Source organism: Tubulanus polymorphus, chromosome 9, assembly GCF_964204645.1.
Source record: "Tubulanus polymorphus chromosome 9, tnTubPoly1.2, whole genome shotgun sequence".
NCBI lineage: Eukaryota > Metazoa > Nemertea > Palaeonemertea > Tubulaniformes > Tubulanidae > Tubulanus > Tubulanus polymorphus.
In genome coordinates this window covers 11,736,728-11,756,485 of record NC_134033.1, presented here as the reverse complement: position 1 = coordinate 11,756,485, position 19,758 = coordinate 11,736,728, and the positions used below count along the sequence as shown (strand labels likewise).

General features: G+C 38.8%; 1 protein-coding gene across 1 annotated transcript; it reads left to right on the top strand.

Annotated features, from left to right (window-relative positions):
- Nucleotides 1–8,868: 8,868 nt before the first annotated feature.
- Nucleotides 8,869–12,453, top strand: LOC141910552 (zonadhesin-like). The gene is made up of 6 exons (XM_074801245.1): nucleotides 8,869–8,878; nucleotides 9,449–9,562; nucleotides 10,641–10,897; nucleotides 11,252–11,532; nucleotides 11,659–11,700; nucleotides 12,156–12,453. The coding sequence occupies exons 1-6, from the start codon at nucleotides 8,869–8,871 to the stop codon at nucleotides 12,451–12,453; spliced, it is 1,002 nt and encodes a 333-aa protein (XP_074657346.1).
- The last annotated feature ends 7,305 nt before the right edge of the window (nucleotides 12,454–19,758 follow it).

The window sequence follows — 19,758 nt, the reverse complement described above, 5'->3', positions numbered from 1 at the left end:
ATTCACTAAACCTGAATCGATTAATTTCCCATACGAATATGTTCTTACCAATATATCTGCATAGAATATTTTTTCGTATTCACCTTATATATACATATTCCAGTGGTCAGTACGAGTCGAATATGTCCGGTCGGGTTCACGAGGCATATGCAAACTTGTACGCAGATGAAGATTGTTCGAGGCTGTCCAGACTACGCAACCAGGAAGGGAGACAGCTGTATTGGTTAGTCAACGTTTTCTTCCTAAATTCTTTCCTTCAAGGTTTCTCAAAACGAGCTTTTAACTAGGAGAGATGTCTTTTAACTAGGAGAGCTAGTCTCGTCACCTAACATAATACATACATTCTATTCAATTTGTTCTTCATCCAGTTTCGAAATGTCCACCCGACACGAAAAAGAACGGCGATCTCTGCTACAGTATGTTCATCAAATTCTGCATTATATTTCTACCTATTCGAAATATCTGTAATACTTCCCCATAGTGTATCACGTTGTGTTATATCTTTGCTTCAGAATACCTAAACAGAATCAAATACTCGTGCCCTACTGGTTATACGCTGTTGCAGAAGAAGTGCGTTTGTAAGTGGAAGAAATTGACTAACTTAACTCAGTATGACATAAATTACTACACCTCAACGATGGCTTTGTGATATTCCTATGGTAGCTCAATAACATTTATTTGCTATGTTGTTTTAGATTCGCAATGTCCGGCTGGAACGACTCGACTGATTGACTTGAAACATAAAACTATTCGCTGCGTTATCAAGTGTCCAACAGGTTTTCGACGAGTTGGTGATTGGCAATGTCATCGTACGTATTTCCCCTTGATTCAATATAATAATATACAGTCAAGTTCGTTCGATCAGTATCAGTGGGACCGGCGATTTTTCTACCGTTTAATTCGAAATACGAATGTAGTGAAAACCCATTTGTTACATGACTACAGATGCACGAAACATAGTATATTCGTGATATTTATGCATAAGCGCATTTTGAACAATTGAGATTTTTGAAACAGTAATGAAGAACTCCGCTTAGCTTTTAAAGCTAACAAGCTTCTTGTCCAGGATTGCTATTGAAAGGGCTGTTTGTGACTGTGGCAGGCATTGTAATTCTTCGGGAATCTTAAAATCAGACGTTTTACTTCCTTAGGCAACGCATTAAAACAAAGTGTCACTGAAAAGGTGTCGTCGAAACCGCAAGACACAATCGTCAAGTCGGCGCATCACGTTCGGCAAGTCATCATAAAAACCGTGCAACCGACTGAGGTCAAACAGGTTGTGAATGGTTCCAGCCAACAAAGCGTAGCTGTAGCTGCCCAGCAATCAGTGGTAGCTAGCAGTGGTAGCAGCAGCGGCAGTGGTAGCATGGTAGCTAGCAGTGGTAGCAGCAGCAGCAGTAGTAATAGCAGTGCTGGCGCTGAAACATCCGCGATCGACACGGGTGCTGTGAACGCTGCAGCTGCGCCGAACGGTGAAAGCATCAAACCTGCTAAACCGAACAAGCATAAAGAAATGAAGATAAAGAAGAAGGCAGGGGAGAAGAAGGATGAAGGGAAGAAGAAAACAGATGGTAAGATGAAGACGATGAAGAAGAAGGGGGACGAAAAAGTCGCTGCTAAAGTTGCAAGCCACTCAGCACAAACACACTCTCAGTCTAAAAAGTGAGTAGATTTCCATCTCCATTGAACTGTTTAACTGAATGATTCAACATCGATCGATATTTATGGCTACGATTGGTTTTTAACCCGAAACGTTCTTTATTTTCAGGAAAAGTTTGCGGATCAATGGAATCGTTAATTGGCTACCAGGATCTTAACTTCGTTTAGGCGCGTTAGGCAATATTGTACATATGTTATGATATATCCCGAAAAAAAAAAATCAGGCCTGGCTTCATTATAACTGTTAAAACTTACAACTGAGTTGTCAAATTGACGAAACAATGTCACTGACTTGATGTAAGACTTTACACGTAACGTTGTTATCGTGAATTCGGTTTTTAACGATGTCTCCGCTGGAAGTTGTCAGAATATATCATTTCGAACTAAAAGGACTCTCGATATGATTAGTAGCTGGGGTACCGGTATATGCACTGATCAGATAACTGTTAGAGCAGTAATGTGTGGGAATCAGAGTTCGACGTCCTTCTCGTTCAGAATAGATATTCTGATTCTCCTTGATAAATCAGAAGAATATAATATCTAGTGGTCAATTGGAGCACCGTATCTAGTTTCTTAATTAGTCTAGTCACAATAAATTTGCTCGAAAAGGGTGTTTCTATTTAATTGTTATATTACCAAATGACGAATTTCCCCGCCACGCCGCCCGCACGCGTGCGAGCTCCACGTGGTCGGAATAGTAAAGTGTGTTATTTTTATTAAACTGTTTAAATTCGTATATATTGTAGTTTTTAACTGTTTTATGGGGGACAACGTAGGAAACAATTCCTTCTTTTTTTTGATGCTGTAAAATCTGTGTAGAAGTGGCCACTTCTGACTCAATAAACGATCAAAATATGAATATTTCCATAGTGTTTTCCTCGTTCGTCAAGGTGGTCGTTATGAACTGACCGAATGATCGTCGAGATTCGAATCCCAGGTGGATTATAATTTTCACGATATTTTTTCGGCCGAATTCATGTGGTTACTGGTACGAGTGGTTCATGCACGTATGAATTGGATGCCTTGACCCTGTGCCCCCTCAAAGGTGGTTCCATGCATTCATTTTGTTTAGTTTAGTTTTGGAGAAAAGCTGATACCTTTTTCGGTTTTGATCATGAGTTTCGTTTCAAATGAATGATAATCGTAAACTATGAAGGAAGTGGAATTCAAAACAAAGGTGGAAATAATCTCTTTCTCACTACTATTTACACACCAAAATTATGAATTCCGTGCTGAATGATTTGTACCAAAAAAGAAAAAATTGAATCGTAGAAGGTAATCGTAGAATCGACTTAGAATCGTAGAAACCCTGACGAACTCTAGAAAGGAATCAAAATGGTTTCCATAGCTAAGCGACTATCGATTGAAAACCCATAATGAGATGGAAAAAAAAACTAGAAGAGAATTAATGACGTTTTGACTGAAATCTTTGAGCTATAGAGTACAATAACTACACTCAAACGTGGTGAACGGATGATAAGAAAAAAGCCACTATGTACAAATTGAACAAATTATAAAAACTAAAAGAGAATTTATTCAGTAAAAAAATAAGACACGACGTTTCGATCTCGCCCTAGAGATCATCGACAGGTGACGTGAGAATATAAAAAAAAACGAGGGATTTTCAAACACTTGAGGAATCATTGGAAAATATACTCCCTTCAATTATATATTTGATTAACAGTAAATGTATGGTGGCTGATTCGGGCCATACTAAAAAAACTTTCTGTAAGGCTAGAGCAACGATTAAAAAAATGTTCACAGTGGCACTTTTTTTGGTTTTCTCGCGCGAGAAAACAAAACATTTTGGTTTTCTCGCGTGAGGATTCAAAACATTTTGGTTTTCTCGCGCGAGAAAACAAAACATTTTGGCTTAAAATTTTTCTGACTGGCTAGAAGCTGGATAAAAATTTTTTACAAATGGCCCATTTTTTTGTTTTCTCGCGCGAGAAAACCAAACTTTTTGAATTCTCGCGCGAGAAAAGTAAAAAACGGGCCACTGTGAACATTTTGTCATCGTTGCTCTAGCCGTACAGAAAATTTTTTTAGTAAGGACCGAATCAGCCACCGTTGTCAATGCACTGATTTTCGAACATGTTATTATCTCTGAACGGTATTTAATGCGGACGATTATATGTGATTAAGATATCGGGATCACTGTTGCACCGATTTATGATAGGGAGATTAAAGGCTTGTAGTGGGTCTGTCATATCGAGCATCTGGTGGTCAGCACGATGGACTTAAAAGGGGTTGTTCAACGGCTGATAGTCAAAGGTCGTATAGATCGCACGGTACAATCCGGTCTGAATATGAAGTTAGCGATAGTTGTCGTTCTTGTTCTCATTGCCTGTGCGCAGCAAGCATTTGCGGGTAAGTATGAGTTTACTTTTCGTGAAATTTCCAATTGTTAGCGATCCGCCGCAAATACTCGAAAATACTCGTTCGTTCGTTCGTTCGTTCGTTCCGTAACTATTTCTATTGCTATTTTCAACATCATTATTCTATTGGGTAACAGGCATATGTGGAACCGCCATCGACGTTGGAGACGGTTATTCGGGTGAATTCCTATCACACGCCAAGTACGGCTCGGCCAGTTACGATTCTGACTACTACTGCTCGTCGTACATCACGGCTCCGGAAGGATTCGTTGTTAAGTTGAAAACGGTTGAATTCGATTTGGAAGAAGAAAACGATCATTCTTATATGGGGTAATAACTAACTTTATGTACATTTATTTGTTGATTCGATTTATTTCATAACAAGCGGCGTCATCGTGATTTATATAGATATATAGTTTATAGTTAACAGATGGTCATGCATAACATTTCATATAAATATGAATAAAGAGTCGACAAGATGTTATAATATCTAGTGAAGGATAGCCCAATAGAAAGCAAGAATGCTTGTTTGGAGCATTGGGCCACCTTAAAACACACACAATCACACATCATTCATTTCCCTCGCATACAGATTCATGCAACAAATAACATAGATCAATGAAAAGGCGGATGGATGTCATATGTAACAATTACAAGCAGATTACAATCAACAAATGAACTAGTTTTATGATTGATAATTTTACCTTTCGATATCTTGTTTAAACATATTTCGTATAAAGATGTGCGGATGCAGTACGAATGATATACTTGAAAAGTGACCAAACCTGGTCCGACTGGACATTCCTTTGCGGACAGACCGGACCGAATATCGAATCGTACATGGGTGCGACCACCGTTAGCATAGGGTTTTATTCGAACGAAAATGTTCAGAAATCTGGTTTCAAACTCAAATATGAATTCGTGCCGACATTCGGTAAGTTTTATGTAATATTCAAGATCGCATGCACTCTTTTTAATATATTTCGTTAATATTGTACTAGGCTTTACATTTCTGACAATGATTCAAACACTGAATGGGCAGCCAATTTGCGGAGACAATAAGGACGTGTAATCGAAATGATTATTGTTCCCATTACAGCGACCCCGTCACCTCCTGGAGTAACGTCGACCACGCGGGAACCAACGACTACAACCATGAGACCAACAACAACCATGAGACCAACAACAACCAGACTTCCATTATACACCACCACGAAACCGAGTGTTGATGGTAAATGTGGAGTGCCCGCCATTACCCCGCTTCCAGGAAATGGTTTGGACGGATTCAGAATTGTCGGTGGCCAAGAAGCTCGTCCCGGAAGCTGGCCGTGGATGGCTGGTCTGCTAAACAACGGATTCCAAGGATGTGGAGCCACTTTGATCGCCCCGCAGTGGGCTATCAGCGCCGCTCATTGTTTTGGATGGTAAATAATTAGTTTATTTTCAATTTGTTGAAGTTTGTGGCTGTCAGTGAACCGTTATTGTCATTCTGTATTGGAGACCACTTCGGCTGGAATGCCATTTATGATACCCCTTGCCCCGTGAAAATGAAACACCAGCGTCTAGAACTCAGATGAACTGAATCGTCACGAGGTTACTCAGTGGGTGGAGTTCAACAAGTGATGAGACACGTGTTCGATCACGTGATAGATAAACTACGTTGGGTCTCGTAAAACATTTTATTTCCTGACGTAAATGAAATTCCTTTATAGTTCATATAACATTTTGTACATTCAATGGTCTCATAATTGTCTTCTAAAATGATAACTAGGGTACGTATCAATCAATGTTACATGATGTAAATTAATTTTAACTATACAGGTCGACGAATCCATCTAGTTATAAGGTCGCTCTGGGTATGCACACCAAGAGAGAGGCGGATAAACAAGTGATTCAGGTTTCCAAAGTGTTCGTCCATGAAAATTACGATTCATCGCGTGTGAATAGAGATATAACGCTGCTGAAATTAGAACGACCTGCGACGTTGACTGACAGAGTTTCACCCGCCTGTCTGCCGACATCTTCTGTATACGATGGACAAAAGTGTTACACAACAGGCTGGGGACGAACTCAAGGTAAGGATATGAATTGCCGCTTTGATAGATTGATGATTTGTGGAGGCAGAAACTGGTTTTTTTCAAAAGAGATCATACCGATCCTCAACATGTTGTTGAATTGTTTCAATTAAGATTACTTAAATCAAATGTAAAACGTTTGATAATAGTAATAATTATGATAATAATGATAATGATGATTAGAATAATTTTAATAATAATGTCATAGAGAGGTATACAGGAATAAACGTAATATGAAATATTTAAGTATAATGTGAAATATTTAAATATAATGTAGAGGAGATTGTGGACCCGAGTGTGGATGAGAAGAGGGAGTAACATATCTTGAAATTAAGCGTGGAAATTGGATTCGATTGTTTCTTAATCGATTGAAATGTTCTAAATCTAAAGCCATTAATGTCCTTTTCTGATTCAGGTACAAGCGACCACGGCAACTTGAAACAGACTGAAGTACCAGTAATTGGACGAGACAGGTGTAATCGTGATTACATGAAGAACCGTATTACTGAGTACATGATTTGCGCCGGTTACGACGTTGGAGGCCACGATTCTTGCCAGGTAACGACTCAAAGTGCATTTGTACCTGCCGCGGATTTAGCACCAATTTGAAACTATCAGTTCAGCAGACTCCCTTCCACGAGTTAAAGGTTCATCAATCCCACAACAATTGAATTCACTTACATAGGAGTTGATTGACTTTAACATCCGGCTTCGATAACTTAAGTTTCACCCTATGTCTGGAACGTTTCATATCTACAACGATGTATGTTTGGAGACATATCAATATGTTTCATATTCGAAATCAAGCCCAATTATAGCAAGCAGTATCCACACTGCAACCCCTAGCACCGGACCTTCCATTGTCCTGGATAGTATCAAATTCATTTCCCGGCACCGTCTAATAAATTCATAAAATAATGGCAGATTAACAACTGTTCTGTCCAGTGGTTTAGAATTTATCTTGTTTATCAAACTGGACCATCGCTTCATTTAATTGATTACATTCATGGACGAATTTGTCCGTTTATTTTTAACTGACAGGGTGACAGCGGTGGACCGTTCGTCTGCGAAGTGAACGGACGTTATCAACTCAATGGAATCGTGTCATGGGGATACGGATGTGCTCAAGCTAGAAGCCCGGGCGTCTACACCGATGTCATTCAATTCGTAGACTGGATTAAAGAAAAGATGGCGAACAACTAGGTAATGACGTCGCAAAGACACCCAACTCGAAGCCGTACACAATTTCGTATCGGACATGATTTGTCGGGAATATACCAGTTATAGTTGTCAAAAAAAATTAAATTCCTATCAACAACAGCGAATGGCTTATTATTTTTCTTTTGGTTTATACTATTCAGTCAGATCAACAGAGTAGGTCGGTCGGAAATGTATCGGGCTTTCTCTCATCTCCGCCTTTCACTTACATTCACTGTCAAACATACGCCTCACGATATCGCATATATTAATATTGAAGTTTAAAAGCGATTGAAAAATTAATATCTTATTCAAAAGAAATATTTTTCATTTCATTAGTTTCTCCTTTCAACATCCAGCTGTTTGATTAACTAAACATTACCAACCTTATCTGAACGAAATATATTTTCAAGTAGTCGACAAGTGAATCACTTCGACAAGAGGGTATTATTGGATTATATGTATATACATGAAAAACAACGATTTTACCAATCTAAAAGCCATCGAAGATAGTTCAGCGATTTATTAAGCTTTAGCCACCGATGAATCAATCGTTGCAAATCAGCAAAACTAGAAACATTACACAGTTATATTTTCCTACCCTTAGGTAATCAAACCTATGCTATTTTATTCAGGCAATCCTATACTTACTGACACCCTAATTACTAATCTACTAGACAACTATACGCTGGATTGATTTAGCGATACAACGGACTTTTCGGAATACGAGATTCATCAAAATCGTTAGTTTTAGTAGAATAACCCGTACACTCAAACGCGAAGAACAGATGATAAGATATAAATCCACAAAGCCCACTATATAAAGAGAGTTATATTTGAGAATTTATTCAATAAATGCTCAATTTTAAAACTTTAATCTGTATATCGTGGGTTTTTATCGTTAGTTTTCATCTTATGTATATTTTTTCCTCTTTTCTAGGGCTGTTTTCTTGTATAAGCTAAATGTTGCTTCGAAGCAGTCCCTAATTTAATATTATCACATTTTAATGCATTTTTTAATTCATTAATTTTACTTGAAAATAAATCATATCAAATCATATCAAATCATTGACTTTTTCGTGTTTAGGATATTAACATCTATCGTTTTGGCTTGTATCGTTCGATGGATTATCATACGTGCACGACGGCGGTCTAATGCATAAAAAATATAAGGGAAAATTTCGATGATTTTGCGTTTCAAACTGAATTGAAATTGCGGAAAAATTCCAATAGATTTATCGACACAATCCTCAACAAGTCTAGAAGACGAGAATTCTAATTTACATTCAATATATTCAGTGGAAGTGATACTCACGATTTTCAATTACAATTGTAAAAAGAGAGTAATAAATTTTCGATCCAGTAACATGTGCTTGTGATGGTAGACCCTCTACTGTTATTCGAAGCACTTTGGAGAATTTTATTACATTTGAAGAACACTTTGTATATTGAATTACCAATTAGAAGGCGTGGCTCACGTAAGTAATGTCCCTTTATATATGATCAAATAGATCACTAAGCTTATAGCATAGAAACCACAGACAACTGAATCGGTCAGCATGATGTTAGGTAAGTTCAGTTATGTAATAGTAACGATGAAGAAGTGCATGTTCGGAATAATTTCGAATACATGGCTTTGCAGTTAGAGGTAAAAAGAAATTCGAAGTGTTTTGTTAGGATAAATTGATGTGAATATATGATCGGTTTTCGCATCGGGTAATTTTGTTTGTAAACATTGGAACCCGATGACGGACTGAACGATCGCGAAGCTATCCCACGCCTATTTGAATATGATATTTCACGATAAAACAATCAGAAATAACTTCTCAAATAAGAGTGAGCGAATTGAAAATCTGATTGGGTCTGCCCGTTAGAGCCGTGTGTCCCATCTCGATGCAATTAGGTTTGGATCCCAGCACGGCAATGTCTTATCGAAAAACATCCATTTTATTGCAGGTTACGTTTTCATTGTTCTGTGTTTTGCTGTGACAGGCGCTAAGAGCGGTTAGTATACATTTTATACGCAATTGAATTTAGATACAAATTTTCCAGATGATAACAGAAGAAAACAAAAGAATAATGGTTGAAGTTAGTGATAAATAGCTATGCAGTGATATGAAAATTTACTTCATTTTGTAGTATCAGAAATGTGCGACTTCAAAGAGAATTGTATAAATGGATGTGCAGTCCCAAAAAACGGGGTACTTGTTTGTCGATGTTTTGAAGGATATACAGGATCGCTATGCGAGTTGAGTATGTATAATCACGATAGGTAGAACACAATATCCGTGTTGACGCGATGAGGAGAGAATCCCACAATGATAATAAAAAGTCCGAAAATGAAACTTCGAGATAGTAGTTTATTTCAACGTTTCGACTATATCCTAATAGTCATCTTCAGGAATAATGAAGATGAATTCCTGAAGATGACTATTAGGATATAGTCGAAACGTTGAAATAAACTACTATCTCGAAGTTTCATTTTCGGACTTTTTATTATCATTGTGGGATTCTCTCCTCATTGAGTATGTATAGTTAAGAAGGAAAGGCCATCAATGATTTTTACCAAATTTTCCGAAAAAAAGGAAATTTCCTGAAGCAAAAAATATTACGCAAATAGATATGACTAAAGTATCTAAACCATTACTTTAGTTAAAATAAGGGTACGTTCGCATGGAATACCAAGTAGGCGATGGATTCATATTAGGATTGTACGGTAGAATATGCCTTGACTACACCATATTAACGACGAATATTTTAATTTTTTGTTTTTGTTAATCACGATCGTGCTCGTTGCGGAATGATAAGTGACAAACAAAATTGCAACTCTGGTTTGAATTGTTTTATTGTCGTTCACTATGGTGTATATTTTGTCTCCATTTCATCCCATGGATGTTTGCACTTAAACCATTGAAATACGTTTTAGATGTTTTCTTTCGACAGCGGTGGCGCAACCAGCACCAGCGACTCTAACGTCGGGTTGTGGTAAGCACAACTTTATGTTCACCTTCAAGTAGTACGTATCAAACTATAAAATACTGACCTTAAACATCACCACAATTACAGCGAACCCGTGCAGTCCAAATCCGTGCAAAAATAATGGAATCTGTCAAGCGGTTAATAATCAACCAGTGTGCCAGTGCCCAAGCGGTTTCCAAGGCACCCGCTGTGAAGGTTAGATGTAAAAGATTATTTACTATACACTTTTAAATAAATTACGACTCGTTTATTCCAAGGCTGGAGGTTGGAACTTTAATACCCTGACAAATTGTATCATTAACCAAAAAGCACTTTTCAATCTTAATGAAACAATTTTGTCTTTCTATTTCAGTGCCTATTATACGGCCGTGCAATAGTGTCTGTTCGGTTTACGGCGATCCTCATTACAAAACGTTGGATCTGCTTCCATACAATTTCCAAGGCTCTTCTTGTGCATACATTTTGTCGGAGCACGCCGGTTACGCCGACGGAACCTGCAAATATCGTATATCTTCCCGGAACCTTCCGTATTATCGCGTCGCTTACGTCAAATATGCGATTGTTGAATACGACGGATACAGACTTGAGTTCAATCACCAATATCTGTGGGTAAGATATATATATATATATAAAAATATATATATATATATATATATATATATATATATATATATATATATATATATATATATATATATATATATATATATATATATATATATATATATATATATATATATATATATATATATATATATATATATATATATATATATATATATATATATATATATATATATATATATATATATATATATATATATATATATATATATATATATATATATATATATATATATGTATATATATATATCTGAGACAACTAAAAAACTTGCAGTATTTCCAGTTTAATTTTCTCAATGTACATCTAGTCTGGTCTGATATTATAATTCCATCATTTAGATAAACGGAGTTCGTCAATGCGGCTGCGTCACACTACCGGGAATAATGATCACGAAATGTTATGGAAGCTATAGCGTGCAGTTGTTAAACTGTGGAGTCTTAGTGCAATACGTCTACGGGTACAAACTCTATGTAAGATACGGTGGAAGATCAGGTCCAAACAATTTGGGCGGTAGATTGACCGGGTTATGTGGAAATTGTAATGGAAATTATGCTGACGACAATCCAGCGACGGCGAGTTGCTTACTTGGCATCGATAACCAGTGCGTCGTACCGGGAAGGTAGGTTTATCAAAAATGTATACAATGTCATTTCCGAGAAATAGAGAATCAGTAGATTCCAGATTAGGTGAAGTAAATCAGTAAGTTCCATACTCGGTTTCTTTGAAATATTTGATCTTTTTACAGTTGTGTTGCGAGTGTCGGAAGACGTAAGCGACAAGCTCCAGCGTAAGTATCAAACAAACACTAGAACACCTGACGATGATCTCTAGGGTGAGATCGAAACGTCGTGTATTCTATATATTTCAGATAGTTCGAATAAATAAATTCTTGTTTTTAAATTCTTTTAATCTGTAGATAGTGGGTTTTTATCTTATTATCCGTTCACCACGTTTGAGTATGGCTATCGTTCTAAACACTAGAACAAATAGGTTAGAATACATCAGGGGCAAAAGAAACCACATCTTCTCGAACGTGTTCGATCATTATTCAAATCCCACGCGCCTAGGATGTGAATTTTGTCGCAGGTTATTTAACGGAAATTTCTATTTGATCATCTTGCATTTCGTACCTTGTACATGCTGTTATAAATTTCATGTTTGTATCGACTAATTCTGATCGAGTTTCTTGTAAAGTTGACGCATGTTTTTTCCATTGAAGTTGATATTTTCGTCTGTTTCAAGTGAGCCATTCGTACTAACGGAAGCCGATAAGACGAAATACGGTGCTGATAATTTCTGCGGTCTGTTGAATAAAGCTGACGGTCCATTCGGTGAATGTATCGGTGCTAATGATACCACTATAACCACGACTTTCGACAACTGTGTATTTGACGCAGCGGCGATGAGAGGTAATATCGAAGCCATTTGTTCGTCGCTAACCGAGGCGGAGACTGCGTGTGAAGAGGCTGGACATACAGTGACCGCGTGGAGAACGGCGGATTTGTGCCGTAAGATAAATTATGTTATATATAGATTATAGAAATAACTAAACGATGGAAGAAAGGCATGAATTCATTAATACCAAAAACTGTTCCTAGACCGTGTACATGTCACGCAAAGTGATGCCGTACACTTTGTAGGTCCGCTGATTCACGGCTTTCAAATCTACAGAAAAGTCTTTGACATTATTTACACTGGGCGTGTTCAAAGATACACGATATAATCGCGATACTCCCGTGAAACTGAATACAAATATGTTGTTAACAAAGAACATACCGCATAGACTACATAATGCTATGTAGCTTATATAGAATGTATCAAAAAATAAATGAGATGAAAACCACTAAAAGACTAGGAATATCGAAACTAAATCGTGTATAATATTATAGTAGCACTGATATTTTTTATTTCAGTGCCGAATTGTCCCGCAAACAGTGCTTTTAATAGAAAAATGTCTGGTTGTCAACCAACATGTGAACAACGAACCGTCGATGCGGCAAATTGTGATTTACCAAACTCTGCCGGATGTGAATGCGATGCCGGTTTTATTTACGCCGCGTCGAGATGCATCCCGGTGGCTGATTGCGGTAGGTTGAACCGTTATTGTCAACTCCATATCAACTCTGAACGAATTTTCTAGTGACATTCCCGAAGAATCAATATGTTGCAGTGGATCATATTGTGTTGTAGATATTTGCGCCAATACGAACTGTTCAAACGGTGGTGAATGTTACTCAGTTGACGGTAAACCTGTGTGTGACTGCCCTCCTAATTTCTCAGGGGATCTTTGTGAAATTGGTAAGTGAAATCGGATCTCAAATATCGCATATTGTTAATCGTAAATCGCATATTGTTTATCGCATGTTGTTAATCGTAAATCGCATATTGTTTATCGCATGTTGTTAATAGTAAATCGTATACTGTGAGTCTCTGAGTTATGATGGCGTTCTGCATTTCTCATTTCAGTCGGTGACCCGTGTGACCCGAATCCATGTCAGAATGGAGGAACGTGCTCTAAGGACGAGTTAGGAGAGGCCAACTGCGCCTGCACCAATTCATTCGCCGGACCACTCTGCAAATTCGGTAAATATAAGTCATCGTTGGCCCACGAGATTTTACCTCCAAAGTCATGTATTTTTGCTAAATCTTTTCTTAACTACTGAGAGTGGTGGATGGGGAATTTTAAAGGCATGTATTTTGATATTTAATTCAAACTACCCGTCATCTACAATCGTGTGACTATTGTCTATTATGGGTAGAACTATGGTTTGAGATGTCGCAGTATCCGTATTTGACACCAAGCATTAGCGGCTAAACGAAGTACATTTAATGATACAATGCAGCTGTAGCCACACGCCGTGACGTCAGTGCAAGACACTCATTGAGACTAATAATTGAATTATATTCTGTATTTTTCGTTGGCTTAGCGATAGATGCAACTGCTACGACACCGAAATCGTCACCGACCACGCCACCAACACCTGCACCGACACCTGCACCGACACCACCATCAACAACGTGTAATGTAAAAGTTGGAGGAAAGAACTTGACTAGAGGCGGTTGGAAACACAGGAACGCATTAGTAGTTCTTCTCGATTACAAAATACCGTGTGATTCCTCCATTATTCGTTGGAACTATTATTCGACCGGCAACGGCAAGGATGTGAACGGCGCAGTTTTCAGAAAAACCGGTAGCCACACTTTCAAACTTATCGGGTTCCAGGTTCAGAGCGGCGCGAAAAAGGGAAACATTTCGGTAATTTTGTTCAACTTAATTTAAATCCATTTAGCTCGGCTTCTACCTAAATATGCGTTGGCACGACAGTTTTTTGAACCAATCATTAAAATCGAGACTGATGATATCTATCATAGGTCTATGTATTCACTTGTTTTAAGACATTCAGTGAATGAAGTAATTGAGCCTGATTAGTAATATGCGTGATCATGATCATGATGATGATGTGTTTCTAAATAGACCTTATCATAGCAAATGAATTTACTCATTGTATCAGGTTGATGTACCGGTAGATCAGCGCATTGCAGTCAAGAAAGGAGATCTCTTGGGTGTATTCACAACAGTCAATAATTCGAAGGTTTTTACTTATGATCTATCGGTCGACGTGAAACCACCAGGATACACGGCCTACGAATATATCAGATACAAAAATTACGTCACTTTATACGATCTTGTCGCTGGTACAGAATTTAAGACAAACACTAAGACACGCAAATATCGACGATACGCCCTTAACGTCGACTTAGGGTAAACAGGTGAGCTGTTCATCTTCAAGGATTCCGAAAAATCTATCCACATACGATCGGTCAAAGTTAATCGATTTGTCTGATTCATCCCAGACGAAGTGTATATATTATTCGCCTTTCTTGTAAAGGAATCCCCTTTCTCATTTAGTAAGTGTCGGTGACACGAAGTCGGAAATTGAAATCTTCAACACGGGAATAAGTTTCATCGAAATAAATATCCAATATTGTTTCGTTCGAAGTTTTTCCTTCGCACATATATACAACAGCTGTATTCCGATAGTGTCAAACTATATTTCGGACCCTGCAAGTTTAAAAAAATTATGTACCAGTCGTCCAAATCGCCAATAAAATTCTGTTTCTGCTAAATGAAATATTGTTGTTTGTCGCATGTTTTCGATTGTTTGGGGTTATCGCAGAGATAGGAGTTTGAGTCGCTGGAGGTTTTTTATTTTGCATCTGAGAGAGTATTTGCTGCTTGAAAAGGAATTGCAAGGAAGTTGTAGATTGTGCCAAATTTTTTGAGGATTAGAAATTGATTTAGAGTCGATCTCGTTTGTTTGACCGACAGTGGTGGAAACATAACAACAAAATACAACTGCGAAATAGCAGCGATAACGGGTTTTCTGCTTTCTGTATCGTTCACATTGGGATTTGAAAAAAATCAGGAATTCGAACCTGAAACCTTCTTAAGTTGACAATCGATCAACGATAACAATAAGTAGTAAATCAAAACACACTCAATTGAATTTAATTGGCCCGGATGTCAGGCCACTGTCGATACGGGCTTCCATGGATTGCCAAATTGGTAACTTACACCGATGGTAGAGGACAGTATCCCTGTAATAAAAAAACAAAGGTGGCAACTAATCGTCAATCTGAAAATTACCTCTCCACTTCAATGGACTGCATTTCAGAATATTCTCAACCAATTTACATGAAATTTAATAAAAACTATAGAAGTCGTTCCGCTTCCTGCGAGCTTAGAACCACCACTAAACGACAAATATCTCACAACGAAATCAGCGTTTATTTACGGGAGATAGCCAAAAATGGAGGTGCACCGATGGCGGACAGCAAATGGCGGCTTTTTCACTTGACATGATGATTTCTATGTGTGTATCTAACTGATGTTAATAAACCATTTTACAGTTGCTAGCCGTCATTTTGTAAGGGTACTTTCGTCCCGTATTGTTGGGTCATTTTTTTTCTTTTTTTTTTTAAACTATCCGTGATGTGTGTTGTATCATAGTTCATCTGTCCGTGGATGGATTTTGACAGTTTCAGCAACATTCAAACCGCGTGAATCTCTAGTATTCAGTTATGTAAAAATCATTTTTAGAATTTGCAACAATGCGACATGAGATCGATATAAAAATCGGTGGTCAGTTTTTGCCGTGCGCATAGAAATCCAGGGTACTGAACTTTGAAGTTCGTTATTTTCAGAAATAATTTTCTAAAAAATCCAAACATTTCAACTGTGCGCATAAACGCCCCCTTTCAGGTGAACTTTAAAACTTTAAGATATCTTGCCTAGTTTTTTTCCTATGGCACTTAAACTGCAGCGCGTCTATTGTCATTCCGAGATTCGGCGCTGTTTTCTTTGCGTGCATTTCAGTATATGGGTGTTATTTTTTCATTTTTACTACACTTGTCTCTACGGAAAATGGTTTTAATTGTTGGTACGAGTATCAGGTTTTAATACTGTTGAGTTCATCGGACGCGATTTTAGGTGGGCAAATATTGAATTCCTATGCAATGCAATGAGGAACCATGGTTATAACCAGGGAAGTGTGATGATCTCATCACACTTCCTTGTTATAACTGATAAATGTCAGAATGTTCCAAGGGACTATTTTGTTTCCACATCAATAAAACCAAGTCCTAGGGACAAATCAAAACAATCTGCCCAAAATCTATGGATATGAATAATCAATGATCTTATTATGCATGTACATGTTCAGATATCATTCAAATGATATACCTCAAAGGTAAAAACCTAATGCGAATGGACATACCATTGCGGGTCCAAGTCCAGTATAGCGTGGAATAGTTCCCTGCTCAAAGATACATTTATAGAAAAGGAGTAATTCGGCTGCGACCGATTCTACTTGTCGACAATGTCTACAACCCCGATTGTCGACCGATTCTACTCGTCGACAATGTCTACAACCCCGATTGTCGACTAATTCTACTCGTCGACAATGTCTACAACCCCGATTGTCGACCGATTCTACTCGTCGACAATGTCTACAATCCTGCTTGTCGACCGATTCTACTCGTCGACAATGTCTACAACCCCGATTGTCGACCGATTCTACTCGTCGACAATGTCTACAATCCTGATTGTGAAAATCAACTGACGGAAGCACGCAGCTCCTCGATCCCAGCCACTTTATATAAGGTTAATCCACGCACGCACGCAGCCCCTCGATCCCGGCCACTCTATACAAGGGTAATCCACGCACACACCACCCCTCGATCCGAGCCACTTTATATAAGGGTAATCCACGCACACAATCCACGCACACAAGCGGCCCCTCGATCCCAGCCACTTTATATAAGGGTAAACCACGCACACACGCAGCCCCTCGATCCCAGCCACTCTATATAAGGGTAATCCACGCACACACGCAGCCCCTCGATCCCGGCCACTCATTATAAAGGGTCATCCACGCACACACGCAGCCCCTCGATAGCAGCCACTCTATATAAGGGTAATCCACGCACACACACCACCCCTCGATCCCAGCCACTTTATATAATGGTGATCCACGCACACACGCGGCCCCTCGATCCCAGCCACACTATATAAGGGTGACCCACTCACACACGCGGCCCCTCGATCCCAGCCTCTATATATAAGGGTAATCCACGCACACCCGCAGCCCCTCGATCCCGGCCACTCTATATAGGGGTAATCCACGCACACACGCAGTCCCTCGATCCCGGCCACTATATAAGATTGATATAAACATGATTGTAGACATTGTCGACGAGTAAAATCGGTCGACAATCGGGGTTGTAGACATTGTCGACGAGTAAAATCGGTCGACAATCAGGAATGCAGACAATCGGGGTTGTAGACATTGTCGACGAGTAGAATCGGACGTCAATCGGGGTTGTAGACATTGTCGACGAGTAGAATCGGCCGATATTTAGGATTGATAGATCTCTACTTTTACCTGTTCTGGAGTTGAGCCGCACGTCCTACGGCGTAATGTCGTAAGATTCAATCAGTCCAATATTGGCGGATTAATTCCAAATACCAGTCCAATGTGATAAGTCTCTGCTGGAACTATTTAATGTTATAATGGACTTGCGCCCCATTGCGGACAGACCGGACCGAATATCGAATCATACATGTATGCGACTGCGAGTCCTTAGCGTTTTATTCGAACGAGAATGTCCAAAAATCTGGTTTCAGATATGAGTTCATTCCGACGTTCGGTAAGTTTTATGTAATGTTTATGATCGGACGTACTACTGTTATCTATTTTGAACAAGCCTTTACAGAATCGTGTCAGCTACATTTGAATTTCTCCCATCTTGCAATTTCCTGTCATTTCGCCTTCATCCAATGGTCTATAAAATAAGTAAATTACGTAACGGGTCGCAGAACCTTCTGTTAGTCAGATCATGTCGTCTTGAGTTTCGCCTTCATCCAATGGCCTATAAAATAAGTAAATTACGTAACGGGTCGCAGAACCTTCTGTTAGTCAGATCATGTCGTCATAAGTCATTCGGCAGACGTGCATTTGAGACATCTGCACCTATAGTGTGGAACTCCCTTCCGCAACCTCTCCGTGATATTGACTCTCTACCAGCATTCAAAGCACAGCTCAAGACATTTCTGTTCAAGTCATCATCTTCGTCTGGAGAGCGCCTTTGATAATAGCCCTGCTATTTACAAGGCGCTATAGAAATTTCCTATCCTATCCTATCCTGAAATACTTTTTTTAAGAAAATAAGACAGTCTTATTCAAAATATGGTTATTATTCACACTACAGTGACCCCGTCACCCCCGGGAGTAACATCGACCACGCGGAAACCGAAGACTACAACCATGAGATCAACAACAACCATGAGACCAACATCAACCATGAGACCAACAACGACCAGGAAATGGTTTGGGTGGATTCAGGACTCGGTCCCACAGTTGTGAGTTAGAGTTAACGCTTAGTTAAAGTTAGTTCATTTTCAATGTTTTAACTATAGAGTCAAATTTAACTCAGACCTGTGGAACAGGGTCCCGAATTGTCGGTGGCCAAGAAGCTCGTCCCGGAAGCTGGCCGTGGATGGCTGGTCTGACAAACAACGGATTCCAAGGATGTTGAGCCACTTTGATCGACCCACAGTGGGCTATCAGCCCCGCTCATTGTTTTGGACAGTAGGTAATTAAATTCATTTTCAATTAGTGAAGTGAACGGACGGTATAAACTCAATGGAATCGTGTCATGGGGATACGGATGTGCTCAAGATAGAAGCCCCTCGCAAAGACACCCATCTCGAAGCCGTACACAATTTCGTATCGTACATGATTTGTCGGGACTTGTCAAATAAAATGAAATTCCAATCAACACCCAGTGAATGGCTTTCACTTACACTCACTTTCATAACATACGCCTCATAATATCGCATATATCAATATTCAAGCGATTGAAGTATTAATATCTTGTTCAGATGAAATATTTTTCATTTCATTAGTTTCTCCTTTCAGACATCCAGCTGTTTGATTAACTAAATATTACCGACTTTATCGGAACGAAAATATTTTCAATTTTCAAGTGGTCAACATACGTATCACTTCGGCAAGAGGGTATTATTGGATAATTCGCTTCATGATATGTATATACGGAAGAATGAGATTTTGTCAATCTTACGGCCATCGAAGATAGATCAGCGATTGATTAAGCTTTAGCCAACGATGAATCAGTCGTTGCAAATCAGCAAAACTAAAAACTCGTTTATATTTCTATCGCGTTGAAATGACTGCGTCACGTGTTATCATTGCGGCAATACCGACTTTGAAAGACAAGAGGAACCTAAAACTAATGAGTTCTCGTTAACTTATTAAGCGAAAAG

Bases quoted from the DNA above. Each gene is read 5' to 3' on its own strand.
- LOC141910552 (XM_074801245.1), top strand. The intron at 9,563-10,640 runs GTATGTATAATC...TTTCTATTTCAG, and splicing joins AGGATCGCTATGCGAGTTGA to TGCCTATTATACGGCCGTGC. The intron at 11,533-11,658 runs GTAGGTTTATCA...ATCTTTTTACAG, and splicing joins CAGTGCGTCGTACCGGGAAG to TTGTGTTGCGAGTGTCGGAA.